This window comes from Carassius gibelio, chromosome A10, assembly GCF_023724105.1.
Source record: "Carassius gibelio isolate Cgi1373 ecotype wild population from Czech Republic chromosome A10, carGib1.2-hapl.c, whole genome shotgun sequence".
NCBI classification, from domain to species: domain Eukaryota; kingdom Metazoa; phylum Chordata; class Actinopteri; order Cypriniformes; family Cyprinidae; genus Carassius; species Carassius gibelio.
In genome coordinates this window covers 20735421-20755777 of record NC_068380.1, presented here as the reverse complement: position 1 = coordinate 20755777, position 20357 = coordinate 20735421, and the positions used below count along the sequence as shown (strand labels likewise).

General features: G+C 39.4%; 2 protein-coding genes across 3 annotated transcripts in view; both read right to left on the bottom strand.

The window, feature by feature from the left end:
• Positions 1-818: 818 nt before the first annotated feature.
• nrarpa (NOTCH regulated ankyrin repeat protein a) lies at positions 819-4460 on the bottom strand. 2 transcript variants are annotated; one of them, XR_008185574.1, is made up of 3 exons: positions 4307-4460; positions 3099-4219; positions 819-1926 (listed from the first exon to the last, which is right to left on the bottom strand). XR_008185574.1 is itself a non-coding variant. In XM_052608813.1 (2 exons), exon 2 carries the CDS (start codon positions 3809-3811, stop codon positions 3473-3475), a length of 339 nt encoding a protein of 112 aa, XP_052464773.1. In that variant the 5' UTR covers positions 3812-4219; positions 4307-4460; the 3' UTR covers positions 819-3472. The 2 variants fall into 2 exon arrangements, 1 of the variants encoding a protein (XP_052464773.1); XM_052608813.1 differs by having other exon boundaries at positions 819-4219.
• A 3258-nt stretch (positions 4461-7718) lies between these two features.
• Positions 7719-20357, bottom strand: part of exd3 (exonuclease 3'-5' domain containing 3) — a 37054-nt gene continuing 24415 nt past the window's right edge. Inside the window, exons 19-20 of the mRNA XM_052608812.1 lie at positions 9449-9515; positions 7719-9210 (exon numbers count right to left, since the gene is read on the bottom strand). Coding sequence (XP_052464772.1) covers positions 8873-9210; positions 9449-9515 — 405 coding nt within the window. The 3' untranslated portion in view covers positions 7719-8872. The remainder of the gene's footprint in view (positions 9211-9448; positions 9516-20357) is intronic.

Here is a 20357-nt window from a genome sequence, read left to right as displayed (position 1 = left end):
TGTGTGTCGAGACTGAGGCACATGAAGAATCTATTAGGGGGCCTCTCTATTGCACTCTGGGAAGGTGGCCAACTCAGCCGCCGGACAATGGAAATCCAGCTCAACAATAACATCCTGCCCCGGGGATGGAGGGGGGTGGAAACAGAGAAGGATGCCATTGAGGTCACAGTCTTCTAGTGAGAGTTGTCTTCAAAAGCATGCAGTAAACTCTTGTTTACTCTTCCACTTGCTTGGTTCGGATTATTGCAATAAAATGCAGCCTCTGGAAGATGTCAGATTAAGTTTTTGGCTTTTTGGTGAATTTCAAAAAAACACTTTGGGACCAATTAATCAGAACAGGAACTGAAATGAGAACAACACTCTGTCAGAAGTGTATTGAGGTACAACTCTTTGTTTCACGTTAGTATGAAATGCAGCAAACATGACTTGATTTCTAATGTGTATCTGTCAGTGTTTCAAGCTGAACCAATAAAAACTGAGACAGAATATGACTATAAGCAATTAAAGTGCTGGAATATGTTTTTTTTAACTATGAAGAAACGCTGCGAGTCTCCCACAGAACAGAGGAGCAGAGAGCTGCTCCATGCACAGAGTAGTAACATAAAACCCACACAAACACACAGGGAGGGGATCCGTCTTTAAAACAAAATTACCCACAACCCCCTGCACTCTTTTATCCAGCATATGAAAGGACTAGCTCAAATGAATGACAAAAAGGAGAGAATGGAAACTGGGGTCAGGTTGGCCCAGAGAGGAGGCCCAAACCAGCCCGATACTTCCTCTGAGGTAGAAAGAAACGTTCACAGCCACACATCGAGGAAGGTTTAATTATTTCTTTACTGGCTTGAACACACACACACACACACATACATACATAAAAATATTACAGCACTCATTTTCTCACCGCACATGAATCACAGTGTTACAAATGTTCAAAAACTGACAAACAAAACAGACGCACAAACAAAAAAAAAGAGAAAAGAAAAGCCGAAGTCAGCACAAAGGAACATTCGCATCACTCGCTGGAGACACAAGATGAACAATAACTTGGTCCACAGAAACAAAAGAAAAGAAAAAGAAATACAACAGCACTTTTACTCATTCATATACACCTATCCAGCCATTTAACCCCAATGTCATAAATGTTATGACAAACGGTGGGGTAAAACAACTATACATCGTGCAATTTATTTTTGTTACAATGATCTTACCATCACAAGTATTATTCCCCTTTATGAACATCAGGAGGAGAGCACTTCAAATAAGTAAGTGCTCTGAGATATCAGCATCTATATATCCATATATATATACTATATATGTATACACACACACGATCACAGAGATACAAACATCTTTGCAAACGTAATGTTATACAATGTAACGCACAAACAAAGACAATATAACCTGGAGCTTTTTATTTATACAATAGTATTTTGTTGTGTTTCTTTTTTCTATTTAGAAAAAATGTAATGTTGACTCGAAGTCAACGAATTAAGAACAGTCATCAGTGCAATATTTTCAACAAGAGTAAAAATATCAAGTTTAAGACAAGCGATGCATATTTGTTCCGCCTACACCAGTCGAACAGATGATCGTGAGAATCACATCGGTTGCATCTCCAGGTGTACGAGGAGTTCCCGGTTGGTTAACCAAGGTAGAGCGACGGGGGGCTGGAAACATCAGCAACGCCACTGGACTGTGGCAAGACATGAGTGCAATCACACACGCTCACACGACTGCATGGGGCTTCTCGCAAAAACAACAACAACAAAAATGGATCTAACTGATATTTGTCCTCATTCACTCACCGTTGGCCATTGTATCAAGAAAAAAAAAAGACATAAAAGCAGCATTGAAACAAACATCAGGTGCCATGACTCTTAAAGGCGGCAGGCAGTCTTTTCTGAACGAATCTGTCGATGTTTCCTGCAACAGAAGTCATAGTCTTCTCAATGTTCAATGTTCGTACAGTCCTGCTCAGTAGTAACTATTGATAAGCCTCAGCTCCTGCAGTTACCCGACCAGGCACCAAGGGGCGTAAAAGGCTCCACATGTGCAACAAAACTCCCTGCATTTAATAGTCATGCAATGCATTACACTTTTCGTAACTACAATAGAAACCAAAAATGACAATGCATAAATGAAGCAGTTGGTTGAAATAATAATGTGTATATATATATATATATATATACATAATGTCTCAACCATGCTTGGCGAAAGAAAAAATTTTTTGAATAACCAATGGATCTTAATTTTGGTTCAAGGAGATAAATTGTCCCGAGTGAAGATTGCAAAAAAATTAAAATAAAAATAAGACTGAGAGTAAAAAAAAAACAACAACAAAAAAAAAAACATCAAGTAAAATGACCCAAGCAGTTCCAACTGATTCTGTTGGATAAAAAAAAAAAAAAAAAAAAAAAAAAAACAAGCACTAGTGGGTAACTGAGCACAGTTCAGTAGAAGGCTTGAGAAAGAGAGCATATGATATTGTCGAATACTTTCAAGTCGAGGTAGCTGATGCAGAGAACTAGAATAAAAGTGGAAGGGGACGCATTTCCCGGGAAAAAAAAAGTTGTAGGCTACACGTGGGTGGCCGTGGCGCGAAATCTCCACACGGGACAGTTTAGCCTGTAACGAGTCCGAAGCAGCTTTAGGTCACCCTACATACTTTTACACTTAGGCTATAGTCTTAAAAAAATAACCACAACATAATTTAAATGCATCATCTTAATGTACCTTCATAAATAAAAAGACAAACCCAGCCTGTATTCACAGTGATGACCAGGGTGTTAATTCAAAATACTGAAATTAGATTATAAAGTGTGTCCCAAACGCGACTTTCCTGACGATTTGAATTTGAAAAAAAAAAATTGCGAAAGCAGCGGTTTTTAGTAACACGTTAACCATGGGTCGCGCTGGCCTGAAAGCTGTGTGGAAGCCGTCTGCTAGGTGAAGGCAGAGCCCAATAGACTACTTATACAGAGAAAACACAGTAAAGCTATGTGTACAGTACTTAGGAATAAGTCACTTGTTATTTCGAGGACATAATTCAGCACTGGTCACCAATGCCAGACGATTTGATTGATGAAACGACTTACGGTTCGTATTAAAAGACAGTGTTTAGCCAAAACAGAGGATGGCCATCATTCCGGAGTTCACCTCTTTCAACTATTCCAGCATTCAGCCACAGCATCAAGTGCTATCTCGGTTTCTCCAGGTGGACAGGTCAACAGGTCAAGCCCTGGTAAAGCCACACAGTTCAGATCTGATGACTTCAACATTCGATAAAAAGCTATAGTACCAACGCACATCCCAAACAGCATGCGTTTCAGTTCCTCTCATCGCCAGATCTGACACGGGAAAGAAAAAGGCTACAGCCCTCATTTGGTTTTAAGGTACAAGGGAACTCGAGCTTGGCAGATCAAAACTCTAGGATGAAACGAGCCCGGTCTTTCCGTGTGCTTCTACCGGATCACCGCGCGCCGGAGGAGTACTTGGCCTTGGTGATGAGGTATAACACGATGTCTTGGTGTCCTCCGAAAGCGGCGATGTGCAACGCGCTCCAGCCCTCCCGGTTCGCCAGCCGTATATCGGCTCCGAACTTCACCAGCAGCTTAACGAGCTCCAGATTCCCGTCGATGACCGACTGGTGCAGCGCTGTCTGTCCCTCGGGACCAAACGAATTAACGTTAAACTCGCAGTTGGTCATGTTCTGCAGCAGTGAATGGAGCTCCTTCGTGTTGCCTTTCTTCACCGCCTCCTGGAACACTCTCTGCGGCGCCGAGCACGTCGAGATCTCCGCCTGGCTCATGATGCTCTCCGCCGCCTTCACGGTCTCTAGTACTGGGATATTCGCGGCTGGACTGGACTAAAACCAGCTTAGACGCGTTAGACTATAAATAAGACGAGCGTATATCCCAAAAAGGACAAGTAAACGACACACTCGGTGTGTAAATGCAGTCGGTGGCTATGATATATATCCAAAGACCTAGTGAGAAAGTTCAATCATCCACAAAGTGTCTCCGTGTGTGCGAGTCTCTCAGTAGCAGCACCAGGTTATGGCAGATTATGGAGCTATTTAATGTGCGAAAGGAGGCGTGTGAACGGCCGTGTCTCCGGTTAAGCGCATCGAGGGCCGTTAGCTTTAGAGGCGTCTGAGGTAATTTACCTCAGGACATGCGTCCCTCGAGTCCCGCGGTGGTTTATTTGGCAAGGCTGACTGGAATAAACAAAGAAACTGTTAAGAGGACTAGTTCACGCTGTCGAGTAGCGGCTTCAAGAAGTGAGCAGGTAAAGATGTACTTACCTTTTAACGTTTGGACGGGTTGAATGACTCAAAAACTGCCCGCTTGCCCGCTGCTATTTGTCCCGGTGATTCTTTGCCCAGAGCTGCGTTGCCAGGGGGATATTTTAGCCGAACTAGTCTGCATAACAAAACGTCTCTATAGAATAAAGTATTGTGGATTGGGAGGGGCTGGGCGACGCTGATTGGCTGCGTGGTCGGCTTGGGGGCGTGAGCAAGCGTGGAAACTGAGAAATGGGCGTGGCGCAGCGCCCAAACATCCCACAGTCATAAATGCACTGCGTTATTAGGCTATGTATGTGTTAAAATAATGCTCGGCGAAACAAATGGTGCAGATCCGAGGAACAAAATGTATAAACAAACGCTTAAAAGATGGACATAAGATAATAGAAAGGCTTGGGTTGGGTGTTTATTTAGTAGATAAACTTGCTATTTGGCCATCATAAACGCAATCAGCAGGCAGTTTGGGATTATCTCTAGTATTAAATTCAATTCCCGCTATAGAAGAAAATATTCACCCGTTTTTTTAAAAAAAAAAGGAGACACCTTTAATTTAATTCCTTCACTCGTTCATTTAAATCTAGATTTTCTAATGACTGTACCTGTCTACACCAATTACCTCTTCTCTATTAGTGTTGCTTAAAAGGAACTCGAAACACCTTTCTCTGACCCATTAGACTTTAGGACTTGTGAAGCAGCCATTCCAGCTGTTTTAAGTCAATAGCCAAGCCTGTGCGGCTTCCTGTGCGCGTCAACAAGAGGTGCGCAACAATCAGGGCGTCAAACATGCGCTCTGAAGTCAGACCTGAAGCTCCAGGCCGCTCTGCGCATGCGCGAGGACGGAACCTGAGAGACACGCACAGCAGCTGTACCGTGGGAACCGGACGACTTCAGTTTCTGCGCAGCGCACTCGCCTTTCCTCACACGCCGCAGTTTGGCGTGGAAAGCCACACACGCACTGTATACTGTGCAGCCGTTTGCTCCGTTTTTTACAGACGCTTCAAATATTTGATCTACCAAACTGTTCTGTTTCACTCTGTAACCGCTTCGTGCGTTATAAACTGCACGTAGGCTACGTTTTGGGCCAGTAAAGTGACTTTGCATGTGGCTCGGGCGTTTGGAGACGCATTTAAAACGCGTTTTCATATCATTGTGGAATCAGAATAAGCTATCTAAAATCTCATTTAAATCTAATTTAGAATCGACAAAGACTCGAGACATTTATTTAGCATTCAACAACAGCAATCAAGTTTTCGTTTGTTATATTATTGTCATCATTTCATTTCCACGTTTTATAATTACTGTAGTTTTAAGAGTGAACTTACACATCCTCAACTGACTGCATATAAAAGACACGCATAAAATAAAACATCTCTGCCTAACTGGTTTGGTTAACCTCTGGCAAAAGTGCTCAGAATTACTTTATTGCCACTTCAGATAATCACTATGAAATGCAATACATAAAATTTAGTCAGTATATATAGCCCAAGGGTCTGCAAGAACTGTAAATGTAAAGTTGCATCATTCAAAAATAAGTTAACTTCAACCAAAGCTGAAGTGCACCTAAATGTTTCATTTACCCTTCCAAATTAAAAAAAAAAAAGAAAAAGAAAGAAAGCAAAATAAAAATGTGCAATGTATGCATCACAATGTATGTAAACAGATCAATTTTGAATATGCATGTTCTGGCCTTAAATGCAGCACTCAGTTTTACACAGTATGTCATAAATATCTCGGCTTGGTTTATGGATATTCTTTAGTGTTTTTCCGACAAAACTCCCAGTTTTGTCTAAATATTGAAAACTGAGGGTAAAGTTTCACCTCCACTTTTGAGTAGTTCACTAATCCTTGGTTATGTGTCAGCTGTCAAGTTCTCATGTTAACATTCTTTTTGTACATGAAACCCAAAGCTCAATAATAAACCATATGGAACCAGACTTCGCACATATAAACACTGGCTTAACATGTGGAAGTAATAACTTGTGCACAATATTAATTATTTGTAGTTCCTTATCCTAACATGTCATTTCTCCTCTAACCAATATCCTTCTTTAATATCTCCAGCGGGGCATGTGTGAATACCGTTCCCATCGTATGAAAGAATGAAGCGAGGTATTTGACACTTGCGGTAATTGACCATGTGTGAAACAGAAGTGTTCTTTAAGACCTGCCAGGGGTAGGGCTAAAACATCTCAGCACATCTGTTGGCTAATCAGAAAGATGTGTCCGTGCGCTGGCGTTTTGGAAAATATTTGTTAAGAAAACGGAGGGCCTCTCCCAGTGACTGGTTATCACTGGAGCCGGGAATTTGCACAATTTCTATGTACTTCGATTTGCCTTCAGTGGCCCCACAAAGTTTTCACTTAAAGGGACGGTTCACCCAAAAATGACATTTCTTTCATTATTTACCCTTATGTCTTTCCAAACTTCTATGGCTTTTTTTTTCTTTTGCTGAACACATTTTTTTTTTTAACAATGTTAGTTTTGGTTCCCATCGACTTCCACTGCATGGACAAAATTTAAACAGAAGTCAAAGGGAACCGAAGCGGTTGTGTCAAAACTTTTTTTTCCCTTTATCTTTTTTTAAAATACATACCCAACACACATCAAACACCAACCAAACCTGAATGGTAATTTTAAGTATCAGTTGACTTTAAAGCAACCGGCTAGACTGAGACGCCAGGGTGGTGCTAATCAACCCAACACTGAGAATATCCCATGAGCCATTTCAGGAGTACAGGAAGTGTCCCATATTCCACCTGGGCCCGGGTCACATTCATCAGAAACCCAAGCCAGTGAGAGCGAGCCAGCGAGCGAGCTAAAAACTCCTCCCAACATCAACACACGTGTGTTATTCAAGATTAATACGTGTCATAAACGCTGGAAGGTCGATCTCAGTGGCATCTAAATCTCCGAATGCTTTCAGATGAACTCCACCAAACATTATTTGGCGTTTCGTAGCCCTGCGGAGGCATTTCACCTGAAATAAGGGCACGAAGGGGGAGCTCTTCAGAGATCAGCCAGCCTGCCCCGCGCAAGGTTTTTGGCGCCTGAGCCAGACAGTGGAGAGGTGGGGGGAAGAGAGCAGGCAGAGGCCCCTGAGTCACTGGCCGGGGATTCTGCGGGACTAACATGACGTCTCAATAGAGGGAGGGCCTTCAGAGTCCAATTCAGCCCCAATACCACGTGTTCAAGGAGCGTGGGAAAGAGGCGAGCTTTTCTTCCCAGCAAAGAAAGAGCCAGTATCGAATAACAGAAGTGCAGAAGAGCCGTGGAGGCCTGGACAGGGCTAGGTAGAGCTCCTTCTGCAAGCAGACAAGATTATCTCCAGCAAATGCAAACACGCAGAGCTACGGTTACAGTCAACACTTTGATGCTTATATTCAGGGAGCACACATTTAAAACAGGACACGGCTCTGTTTGAGAGTTGCTTTATTGAACTCGGAAGGGCAGCACTGAGGACTGACTGTATGCAGCCCATCCTGTTATGAACTTGCAAACCGTCCTCAAAAACTTGGAACGAGAACAGTGTCTGGCGTGAATTCAGCAGCACTGTCTTTGGGGAACCCAAGCATGTTTTTTTTGTAGTTTTGACAGATTAACAAATGGAGATATGACTTAAAGACTAAACATAAACAACGCTCGAACTGAAAAAAGGAAGTCAAGAAAATCAAACTTTTTTTTTTGGCTTGTAAAGATAAGTGTAAGAGAGATAACGTGCATATTATCATGATAGATCTTTTAGAAAAACAAAGAGAGTACAAAATGGCAAAAGATGTTGCGCAAAGAAACGATATCCTGTTTTAAATGAGTAGTGAATCTATTCATAAAGTGTTCTTTAAAACACCCCACAGCTTTTTAAACAATTTATGGCATTAAATATATCATTATAACGTGTTAAACAAATGTAGATCTTCATTTTTTTTTTTTATAGTAAAAATATATAGTAAAAAATTATGAAAGATTTTGTGCAAAAATGACATGAATATCTCGTCATTTTGAGGGGGTTAATGTAAACATTTTATGGCAAAAAGTATATTATATTGTGTAAAACAAATTTAGATCTTAAATTAAAAACAGTAAAAAATGTGAAATAAAATGAAAGTTTGTAAATCAAAATTTGTGACTAATCTTCTCATAAAGTGTTGTTAAAACAGTAAACACCTATGATTTATGAACATTGAATTATTGTGCAAAAATGAAAATTAAAGTATTGTGCCATTTTGTAGGGTTGATCCAATATAAATCCTGTTTTTAATAACAACGTGTGACTAATCTTTTCATAAAGTGTTATTAAAAACATTATGAACAATTTCAGGAGGTTTGTAAAAATTGTATGCCATCAAGTCTATTATTCTATCGTGTAAAACTAATGTACACGGGATCATTTGATAGTTAATTTTCTTTGCAGTGCAAAACACAATTAATGCTTCCAAAAGGTTTTCGCACAGCTACTATGACACAGTGTAGCAAATAAAAATACCTCCATAAAAATAACTTCAGATTCATAAAAAAATCAGATGCATGAAACTAATGCCAGAGCTCATTACACCTGGAGTTTGTTGGATCTCATGCGTGTGTCGCTGCGTCTTCACTGACGTGCAGGACCTCTTGGAACTGTGACAGGACCCGGTCATAGTGGGTCCCCTCCCAGAACACCTTTCCACAGCGGGTGCAGATGAAGAACTCTGGAATCCGGTGTACGAGGTCTGGAGGCACCGTCTCCAGCTGAACTTCAGCCCCGCTGGGGAATCTGAAGGTCTGGGGGTCCAGGGCGGTACGTGGGGCCCAGCGGCAGTTAGGGTTGAACTTGGGGCCCTCTGGGGACCTCCAGCTATTGTTTTCTGCTCGTGTTTCATCCTGTGGCTCGCAGTCATCCCGCTTGGATGCGATGTCTTGAGGGAGACCTTTGAGAGAAAGAAAAAGTGATTAGAAGCAAGGAAGAAGGCATCTTTATGCAACTTTTCGCTTCTTAGGTTAAATGATGCTGCTGACAACAACCAAGGGCTTAGGCAAAATACTGTTAAAACTAAATGCTTGTTTAAAATGAATCCTTAATTAAATTATTGGTGAAAAATCTGTATTAACTCTGTATATACACATTCAAATATGTGTTGTATTGACAAATGGAAAAGAAGTGTCAACCTCGGTCTGTGATCATGCGGGTCATATCCTCTCTGGACAGCTTCAAGTACTCATTACAATTGCAAGCCTGGAAAAGGTGACAGAAGAAACGCATTAAGATGTAATAATATGTTATGACACCAAGTAAATCAATTCATCAGCCAAATGTTAAATGAAGTGATAGATAATAAAATCTCGAAGTATGCATCGTTGTATAATACAGGCAGTATATACACATTCTAAATAACTTTAATACTGTTTTATAATTTATTATTCTTTTTTTTTTATATATAATTATTTCATTATTGTCCACATTTAAGTATTACAGAGATGTCATCAAAAGTAGGAAATGTAATTTAGTCATTAATGGTAAATGTATGATAAATATTCTAATATTTAATAAGTTTACATCTATGCCACACACTTGTTTTTCCTCGACATTATGATCTAACGTATCAATTAAAAATAAATAAAAATAACAGAATTCAATCAAATTTCAGCTTTGCATAAAATGTACATGCAGCCAATTTACATGTTTACTAATTTGCCATTTATTTTAAATAGAAATCTTGTAACTTTATAAATGTAGTCTTTTTTTAACAATTGAATTTGTCCTTGCAAGAATAAAAATCTTAATTTAAAACAAATCCTACAGACCCCAAACTTTTGAACTGTGCTGTGTATATATATATATATATCTCAGTAATGGTAAGTTGAGAACTTGACTGATATACATTTCAAACGGTCTGGTAAGTCCCATGTTAAACTCTCTCTCTCACACACACACACACACACACAGGCGAGGTGCGAGGTTAGAAGTTTGCGTCGCCTCTCTTGATTTCACACCTCACTGTGGCTTCTGTCTCATCCTCAGCAAGGAACCCATTCCCACCCTTTCAAACAACACACAGGCGCTAAAAGCCTCGCCGCTGAACTTGTCATCTCCACCCAGACTGACTCGAGCTGAACGCCACACCTCACCAGGACAGTGACAGTTCAGTCATCGGCTCATTAGACTCGAGACTGGAAGGACTTTCACACAAACTGAAACTGAAATTGAAAGATTCTCACAATATTTGACACATTTACTCACTCAAAAGGTGATATTTAGAAGGACTTTAACACAACAGTATATGGCTGTGGAGTTCCAAGAACAACCAATGACTCACATGCTGTATTCCTGAAATAATCCCACAATTTCAAATAAGTTTTCTTTGTGAATTATTTAAAATGTGATCAAAGCTGTATTTTCAGCATCATTCCTCCAGTCTTCAGTGTCACATGATCTTCAGAAATCAGTCTTATATGATGATTTACTGCTCAGGAAACCCAAAAGATTAATACTTTTATTCAGCAAGGACAAATTAAATCGGTCAAAAGAGATGATACATTTATAATATTATCAAAGATTTCTATTTCAAATAAATGCTGTTCTTTTGAACGTTGTGCATCAAAAAATCCTGAAAAAAAGCACCACAGTTTCTGCAAAAATATTAAGCAGCAAAAATATTCTACAATAAGAATAATTAATAATAATTGACCACCAATAATTACTTATATTAACATCATCATATTAGATAGATTTCTGTAGGATGGTGTGACACTGAAGACTGGAGGAATGATGCTGAAGATGCAGCACAGGAATTAATTCGATTTTAAAATAAATTCACATAGAAAACAGCCATTTTAAAGTGTGAGAATATTTCACAATATTACTGTTTTTGCAGTTATTTTGGATCAAATGAATGAAGCCTTGGTGAACATAACAGACTTCTTTCAGAAACATTACAAAATCCTAATAATAACACACTTTTGACCAGTAGTGTAGATGATTTCTATTCATAAAGTCAGTGTGAAAACATTACGTTTTAATAACGAATCCATTCAGAATTCAGTTTAAAGTATATATGATTTTGCACGCACATACACACACACACACACACACACACACACACACACACACACAGAAGGTGCTGTGAAAAGGCATGTTGTGTGTGTGTGTGAGGGACAGGCTCAGGTGCCCTTTGCAACCCCGTCTGCTCACTCTCACGCTCTCTCCAAACCACCTTGAGTGATCTCTTCCCACACACTGCGCTGGCAGAGCGGCGCAAAACACACCGGCAACTATTTACCCAACTCCTGAGTTTCCCAGGCAAAAGCAAGTCAAAACTTGCTCCGCCAACTCTTCATATTCACGCCGTCGCGCTCTTTTTCTCCATCTGTGTTTGCCTCCAAAACCACATATGCGAGTTCTGCCTCATACATAAACAGGCGAGGCGTGACCAGACCAAACCCTATGGCAAATATGTCGTATGTAGGAGCCAGGTGCTGCTGCAGGTCCCAAGATCTTTATCCATGATCGTCAGCCACTTGTGTTCTCCAGCTCACAATCACACATCAGTTTAGACATTTCGGATCATTTCCTCCTCATACTGTAATTGTAAAGCTAAGCATCACTGTAGAAATGATGCAGATGTTGCACCAGTCAGATCTTACTGTGGGCAAGCCAGTGACAAACGTCCCCCACTCGTCGTTTGCCCCCATTCGGAAAACAACTGATGAAGAGATAGATTGTATCGCACCTGGTTAGGACACGCTTTGGGAACTGTGGAGTATTTAACGGCCTAGCTCGTCCTGCTCCGTTTGTAGTATGGAAATTAATGAATGTGCTCTGAAAGATGAAATGAATACTTGCAACGAACTAAAATCGCAATATGACTTAATGAATACAACAACATAAGGTGCACTTGGGAATGCAACATGCACCATCCATCAACCAAAATTGTAACATGTAATAAAATTGAACTTATTCAAACTAATAAATTAAGATCGACAAAAATATTAGCAGAGATGTATAGTAACGAAGTAGAACTACTTCACTACTGTACTTAAGTACTAAAAGGCGGTATCTGTACTTTACTAGAGTATTATTTTTTTCTCCTACTTCCACTTTTACTTCGGTACATATTTTCGCTGAGTTTAATACTTTTACTCCGATATTTTTTTATGTGCTGCATCGTTACTCGTTACAATTATAATAATGTTACGAATCATTCCATTACAAACCACTGCCTGAACTGTAGATGGCAGGTTTGATGAAGCTGGCACATCATTGAGCGAAACAAGCGATTAAGAAGACTGCGTGTGCTGACTGAACTGCTGTGAAGAGAGAAATGAACACCGAGCCGAGCCAGATAATGACTCGTTCACGAGTCAAGAACCGGTTGCATCGGTTTTCGGATGACCAGTAACGTTAGTTCTTTCTGACAGTTCGATTCAATAAACCAGTTGAAGAAAACAGTTCACCGATTCTTTTGCGCTCGATGCAATGGCGTCATTGGCGTTGACTGCACATGGGCTCATAACATTAGAATCAGTTCAGAATCAATCACCAAAAGAATCAGTTCGGTTCCAGACGCTCTGTTTGTCGGTTTGCTTCACGCTAAATCACACATGCGCAGTATCATCAGCTCCTCGGTTCACGAATCGGACGCGTCTGACAGAAACGGTTCTTGACTCGTGAACGAGTCATTATCTGGCTCGGCTCGGTGTTCATCTTCAGTTCTCTCTTCACATCAGTTCAGTGTACTGTTTGAGTCAATGAATTACTCCGGGGTATTGGTTTGTTTTAACTCAGAGGGAGTGTCAGACATTTTAAACAAGTTTGCAGCTTAATTCATCTGTGGATTAATGCGTATTGGAGACGCGAACCGTTTAAAACGATTCAGTTCGATTTGGTGGACTGTTTCAAAAAGATCCGGTTAAATCGAATGATTCGTTCGCGAACCAGATATCACAAACTGCTTTGTTTTTAACTGTCTTACAACAGACACTGAAGAGAAGACAATGCTGAATAAAGTCGTAGTTTTTGCTATTTTTGGACCAAAATGTATTTTCCATGCTTCAAAAAATTCTAAATGACCCTCTGATGTCTTACGGGTTTGAAATGAGGGTGAGTTATTAATGACATCATTTTGCAAATTGGGCTAACTAACCCTAGTAACCCTTTTTTTGTTTACAAGAAGTTACAGTCAAAGGAATTGTGATTGTCCTTTAGGTTAATCATTTGAAATAGTAAAAACAATATGTTCAAACTTTTGACTACTTTCTTTAATAGCTACATAACACGATACTTCTACTTTTACTTTCAGTACTTGAGTAGTAAATTTTAAAATAGACTACTTGCAATACTTAAGTACAAAAAATGTTGAATACTTTAGTACTTTTACTTAAGTGTGGTGCTTAAAGAGCACTTCTACTTCTACTCAAGTCACTTTTTTGATAGAGCACTTGTACTTTTACTCAAGTATGGTTCTCTAGTACTTTATACATCTCTGAATATTAGTATTTTAATTTTACAGTTTTACTGCAAAATGTGTTTATTTTACAGTGAAATATTACAAGAGCAATATATTTTCGTTTCATAAATTGATTTCATAATATCCAGCAATAGTAACAACATTTAGTATATTATTATATATACATTATTTTCGACTGATCTATAAAATCACAAATATATTTTTCATAATCAAAAAGCACAATGGTTTAAATGCAAGTTTAAAGAAACTACAACAGTCATAAATATTAATATTGTAATTTGTCAGTTGTACTGTAAAAAAAACGAGTGAAATATTACAATAATAATTATTTTGTTTCATAAATGAATTTCATATTTCATTATAATTACTATTATTATATTCATACTGATATGAATCACAATAAATAATTGTAATCAAAATGCTCAACAGCTTAATCTTTGAAGGCCATTAAATAAATATTAGTATTGTAATTTTACATTTCTCTTATTGTGCAATATTGCAATAATAATAATAAAAATATATAACTGGTATTTAACATTTTACTTAATATTTATAATTAGTACTAATAATAATTACTATTATTACTATAGTCACAACATATAAATTACACAGATATTTTTTATAACCCTAATTTTTTTGGTGCAATATTGTGCAGCTCTACAAACACAAGCCTGGAGCTTTTTCAGTTCAAGCTCTGATTTTCTCTGGTCAGTGTTTAAACGTGGTACAATATCCTATAAAACTACATTTTAGAAGGGACCAGAGTCATATTTAGGGACCAAAATACAAACACTTGTGGATGGGCTCTTTTGATCTGGAGCAGTAAGTAACCTAAAAAACACCCTGAACACACACCAGCAAGCACTGAGCAAGATGCCAAGAACAGCAACAGCACAGCAAATCCTGGAAACTAAATCACATCCAAGCACATTTGTCTTGGAGTTTTGGAGCTTGCCTTCATCATTTCTTCAGCGAATGTAGTGTATGACTACTAACTGGTTTGTGCCTCAGTTAAAGACCGTGCAAGAGTTGACAGATGACTGTAGGTAAAGCACAGTGTTGAGTATGTGTTCCAGACGAGCGAAACATTTCCCATTAGAGAGACGTGCTCGAGAAAAGCCAGAAGGAGAGATAGAGAGCTCCTATAGACGAGAGCTGGGGGAGGGGAGTGAAATATTCATTTTGACTCGCACAGACACCCCCCACCCCCCCTTCACTGCCGCTCCCATGGGAAAATCCTGGACTGCATTCAGGCAGCAGGCTTGTGCTGTGGCTGGGTCACATGACCGCGTGTCTGACCAATGAGAGGAGGCTGCTATGATTCAAACAGAAGCAGAGGCAGGTAAGCGTGGGAACAGATTCCTGACCTGCCGGCACTGCAGACTTTGACGTTTGACACATTTCTTGCAAGCATGGGCGGCCAATAACAAGATCGCTACCGTCTTGAGAAATCTAGATAGCATTTTGTGGGAAAACAAATGGGGGTTGGCATTAGCCAATTTGTTTCTAACAGAGATTTGTTGGCAACATTTTGGCAACAATAGGGTTCCATTTGTTAACATTAGTTAGCTACAAGAACTAGTTATTTTTAACTACATATTACTTTAATTAACGATTAAAAATATTTCTATATCGTTTATTTGTCTTATTTACTACTAATTTCTAAAATGCTGTATCTGTTAATATTATTTAGTTATTTATTATGTAATATGATTTGAGCTGACATAATCTAGCAACGAACAGTTAGATTATACAAAATAAAAATAAATCAGTAACACATTACATGTTACATGTACTTAATATTATAATAACAATTAATTATGCATAATTACATGCAAGTAACCCTAAGCCAAACCAAATCCTAACCCTAACCATACAGTAAGTACATGGAGTTAATAAATATTACTCAGTACTTATATGCATAATTACACTGTAACAAGGACACCTTAAAATAAAGTGTTATTATCATTACATACTGTGACAAATGTGTTGCTCATTGTTAGTTAATGTTAGTTAATGCATTAACCAATGTAAACTAGTGGAACTTTATTGTAAAGTGTTAGCTTTTTCTTTATCACTTCAGAACCAATATTAATACTGCTTACATTTTTTACATGTATTAAATTTTTAAAGTTAAATGTATCAATGGAAAAAAAGAAAGAAAGTCAGATTCAAAGCCACACAAAAATATTTAACACTACCAAAACAGAAAAAGCAAAGTAAAACAACAGCAAAACATTGCTAATAACTGACACATATAGAAAAGAAGAACATTATTATATATAAAAGTTTCCATTTGTTAACATTAGTTAACTACATTATTTAACACACTATGAAAAAAACAAAACATTTTTAAATCTCAGATAATGTTGATTCCAACACTCCCTAATACATTATTAAAATAAAAAGTTATATCTATTTATGTTACTGGACATGAGCTAACATGGACTTACAATGAACAGTTGTATTTATTATAGCTAATATAATACAGTATAATACAGCTGTATTTAATATGCATTAAATAGAGTTAATGCAAAGTGTTATTATAATAATCAATATCATATTCTATTATATAATTATTAAATAATTATTATATTATAGAATTTAAATTTATCTACAAGAATTGTCATTTTTTTATAAATCAAATTTTGTTGAAATTGTTGCAAAAACACACAAATTACTGTTTAGGTCTGTCTGTTGATTTAAATATTTAACCATATATTTAATATCAATGTGTGCAACAACACATTCAAATCCTTTTTAGGAAAGAAATTTGTTAATGGGCTCTGCAATTTATGTGGAACATATTCATATCTATATAATGACATTGCATTCAGGTCTATTTCCACTCTCTATTCATTGCATATTTTTAGACCGAATTCAAAATTAACATGAAAAGCCAAAAGAGGAATACAAGCATTCAACAGCAAAACGCAAACACATTAACTCACAGTCATAATTAAATAGCCTTAATTGAATTTTTTGTTACCAACTTAATTTCATTATCAAAATGGTAACTTGACTGACTGTAACTTAATACTGTAAGTGTCTCGTCGCTTGGAAAGCAGCTTCCTTCACACTGGTATATATGATACACTGGAATTCAAAAAGAAATGCAGAAGAACAACAACACTTCAGTTCTCTGAGAGGTAATAAAGCACGAGACTGCTCGTTTACTTGAGGCATTAGCAGAAAGCTCATCAGGGCTGACCCCTCTTTCTCTCGTGACCCTGCCTGGAGGTGTTTTAGATTAGTGTTGCTGTCAGTGCTAATGGTCCGTTCACTGCCCAGAGAGCTGAACCTGACCGGACAGTTGGACAGGATGCAGTCGACAAGCGAACCGTTCCGACATTTCTCTCTCTTTCTAACAACATACATGTGTTCAGAAAACTCTCCTCTGTTGGTCTTGGAACAATCCAGAAAAGATCGTTGGCAGCTCTGGACGAGGGGGGTTGCATTGGGACTGGTGCTCTGCAGAGAACCACGGGAGTCGGGGAATAATGGCCAGTGAGGAGACTCTTTGTGTGGGCTTTAGCTGCAGGGCTCGGGGGGGCACTGGGGGTTTTGTGTGCTAGCTTGGCCTCAGTGTAGCTAGCCTTTCCACCCACCCTATTGATACTTGCCCCTCTCTAAGAGCTGAGCTCTTTAGCACTGCCCAAATAGGGGGATAATAGCCCCACTACGAGCCCTGAAACCAAGAATGGTTCATAGCACTTTCTTTTTCTCTCTTCTCATTCTTTCGTCTCAGGCGGTCAGATCAATGACTCTTACGTACTTCCAGCAGTAAATACCCTTAAGGATGTCACTGGGGAATTTGGAGGGGGGGGGGGGGGTGAGAGAGGTTGTCCACAACTAGATGTAAATAAATGAGATTTGGAACTAGGGTTGACTGATTTATGTAAATATTGAGTTTCATAAAAGTTTCATAAAAAGCACATCTGTGACCACTCCATGGGTCATAATTTCAGAAATATTGGAAGTGTTATTTTTTTACGGGAAGAGCATTTTTCATGCTTCAAAATTAGGGATGCACCAATATTAAAATTCTGGCCAACACAGATAAGCCAATCAAAAGTTTCATATTATGGCCAATACTAAAATTCTACACTATTTTGCCAAAATAAATGAAAAACATACCATTAAAAACTAGTATTAGTGTATGAATTGTTGCATCAAAGTGAATTTAGGCATCACATTTATTATTCTATTATTTCATACTAAGTATGAAAAACATATATAACATTTTGGATTTCAGTAGTGTAACAGAAATTATTTCTATTTTGAACAAATGCTGGTCTTTTTAACTTGTTATGAATCAAATCATCCTGAAAAACATAACATCGCTTCCAAAAAAATATTAAGCAGCAGCACAACTGATACCAACATTGATAATAAATCAACATATTAGAATGATTTCAGAATGAATGTGACACCGAAGACAGTAGCAATGGCTGATGAAAATTCAGCTTTGCAATCACAGGTATAAATAATATTTTTAAGTATATTTAAAAAAAGGAAACCTTTATTTTGACTCGTAATAATATTTCACAATACAGTATCTTCACTGTTTTTTGATTAAATAAATGTAGTCTTTATAAACATAACAGACTTCTTTTAAAAATATTAAAAAATTCTACTGATCCCAAACCTTCGAATGGTATGTGCGTGTATTAAACCGTTTTCTCTTTATCTAATAACAGTTGTTCTAACAGATGTTCAGAAAGCTCTCTCGATATACAGGGAGAGAATGAAAGAAGAAAGTGAGAGAGAAACTGTGGGCAAGGTTGTCTTGTCTTCCCACCACACCCAAAGTAACTCGCTGCGGTATTTGTCCCGTCCTGTCTCCCGGTGTCTTGTCATGGGAGCGCCACCACACTTTGTTGCGCAAGCCTTGAGCTGGGTTTCACACCTCTCTTTCTTCACTTGCTTGCTCTCTTTAACCGACACACTTAAGCATGTTCGGAATGCTATTGTGAAGTCTTCATGATTCATCCCCAACTGTAAACATTGACTATGTCAGCCCTTAAGGGGGGGGACGAGCCTGAGAAAGCTGTGGGATGACTGGTGCCCAGCCCACTCCAATGGGCACCACAGATTTCAGACCCAGCATGCCGACAAAACGACTTTCCAGACCACAGGGTGGTCGAAAGTTCAGCCCTTACTTTCTTTTGTTAATCTAGCACAGATTAACAAAAGAAAGGCCATGTGCAAGAAAGGTCTGAATTAATCCCGTAACATGGATATCAGGTAGCTCTGTCAAAGCAACACAAAGGTACCGACAGTATCAAACAATTTAGCAAACATGAATGACTCATTGTGCTGTGAAATAAGAGTGCAGATGAGGACCAATGAGCTTGATTTTCTCACAAACATAACCGTGCACGCACACACACAGCATGTGGGAGATCAAGTGAAATGAAAGGGCGTTAGGGGAGAGAGGTCAAGTGCTAATGATGCTGGATAAGACATGAGAGCCTCAGAGGAGAATGGTGACTTCAAAGCACCTCTTCTCCAAATGTTAGTGTCCACAAGAAAGGACGAATAAGAAGGTCTTTGAGATGGCAGCAGGGGTCGACAAAAAGAAGTGTGAGAGAGAAACAAGAACAAGGGTGTAGACAGGAAATGGGACAAGATGGCGAACAAAAGCTTGGGGGGGGGGGGGGGGACACACCAAGGGGAAGGGGGAGACAAAGTGGAAATGCTGAGGTAGATGAGGACTGGGGGTTGGGTTTGGGGTTCACTTCGGGTGTGAAAGCGATGAGGTGAAGCCTAAGAAGGCCTGAGAGAGTTCCTGTGTCACGAACCCCATTGGCAGCCCTCACCGCCCCTCCTTCCCTCGCGTTCTGGTCGGTCCTGCTAAATTCCCCAGGGCCAGAGGCTGTCCCTTTTCGGTCTCCTGTGACACAGTCATTATGAGTGTGGGAACTGAATCTGTCCCTTTCACTGTGGCCCCGCAAGCCTGTTGCTCCGCCCCACCTCAGTCCACCATCACCCCCCACCGACTCCAGCTCTGCTTGTCCCCTGAAATCTCTGAGAGTCAGGCCCCAGAAACCCCAGTAGCTTCCCCAGCCTGGCTACTCCCCTACTCCCCCCTCCCTGTAAAAGAGCTGCTATCTGCCAGTACAGAGCTGTCTTTCCCGGTCTCTGTCAAACACCCCCCCCCCCCCCAATCCCAATCGTCCTCCGTCCCTGACGCTATCTCCTCTCCGATAACCATGGGAACCGCTCTGTGGGAACCGGCTGGACCAACCCGGCTCACCAAAATAGATGGCAAAGAATGAGAAAAAAAAAATGGTGAGAAAGAAAACTAGAAATACCTCCCAGAGGGAGGGTTTAAACAGACAGACAGAGACAGGTAGACAACCTGACCAATCAGGATCTGGCAGGGAAAGATAAGGAGACGGTGCGGGAAAGTACTGCGGCTGAGTTTGTTACTTTGATTTCAAGCTCTTCGGGCCACTGCTTTTACACTGTGGCTTTGAGGCCGTCAGTGTCCCATCTCATTGTAATGGAGATTTTCAAAAGAGACTCAAATGAGAGCAGAATTCTAGAGATCAAACGTTGCAGGCTGAGAAGCAAGTCTGATAAGAGCCCAGTAAGGTAATGCTTTG

Excerpts from the sequence above, each read along its gene's own strand:
- nrarpa (XM_052608813.1), bottom strand. The coding sequence starts at position 3,811 with ATGAGCCAGGCGGAGATCTCGACGTGCTCGGCGCCGCAGAGAGTGTTC.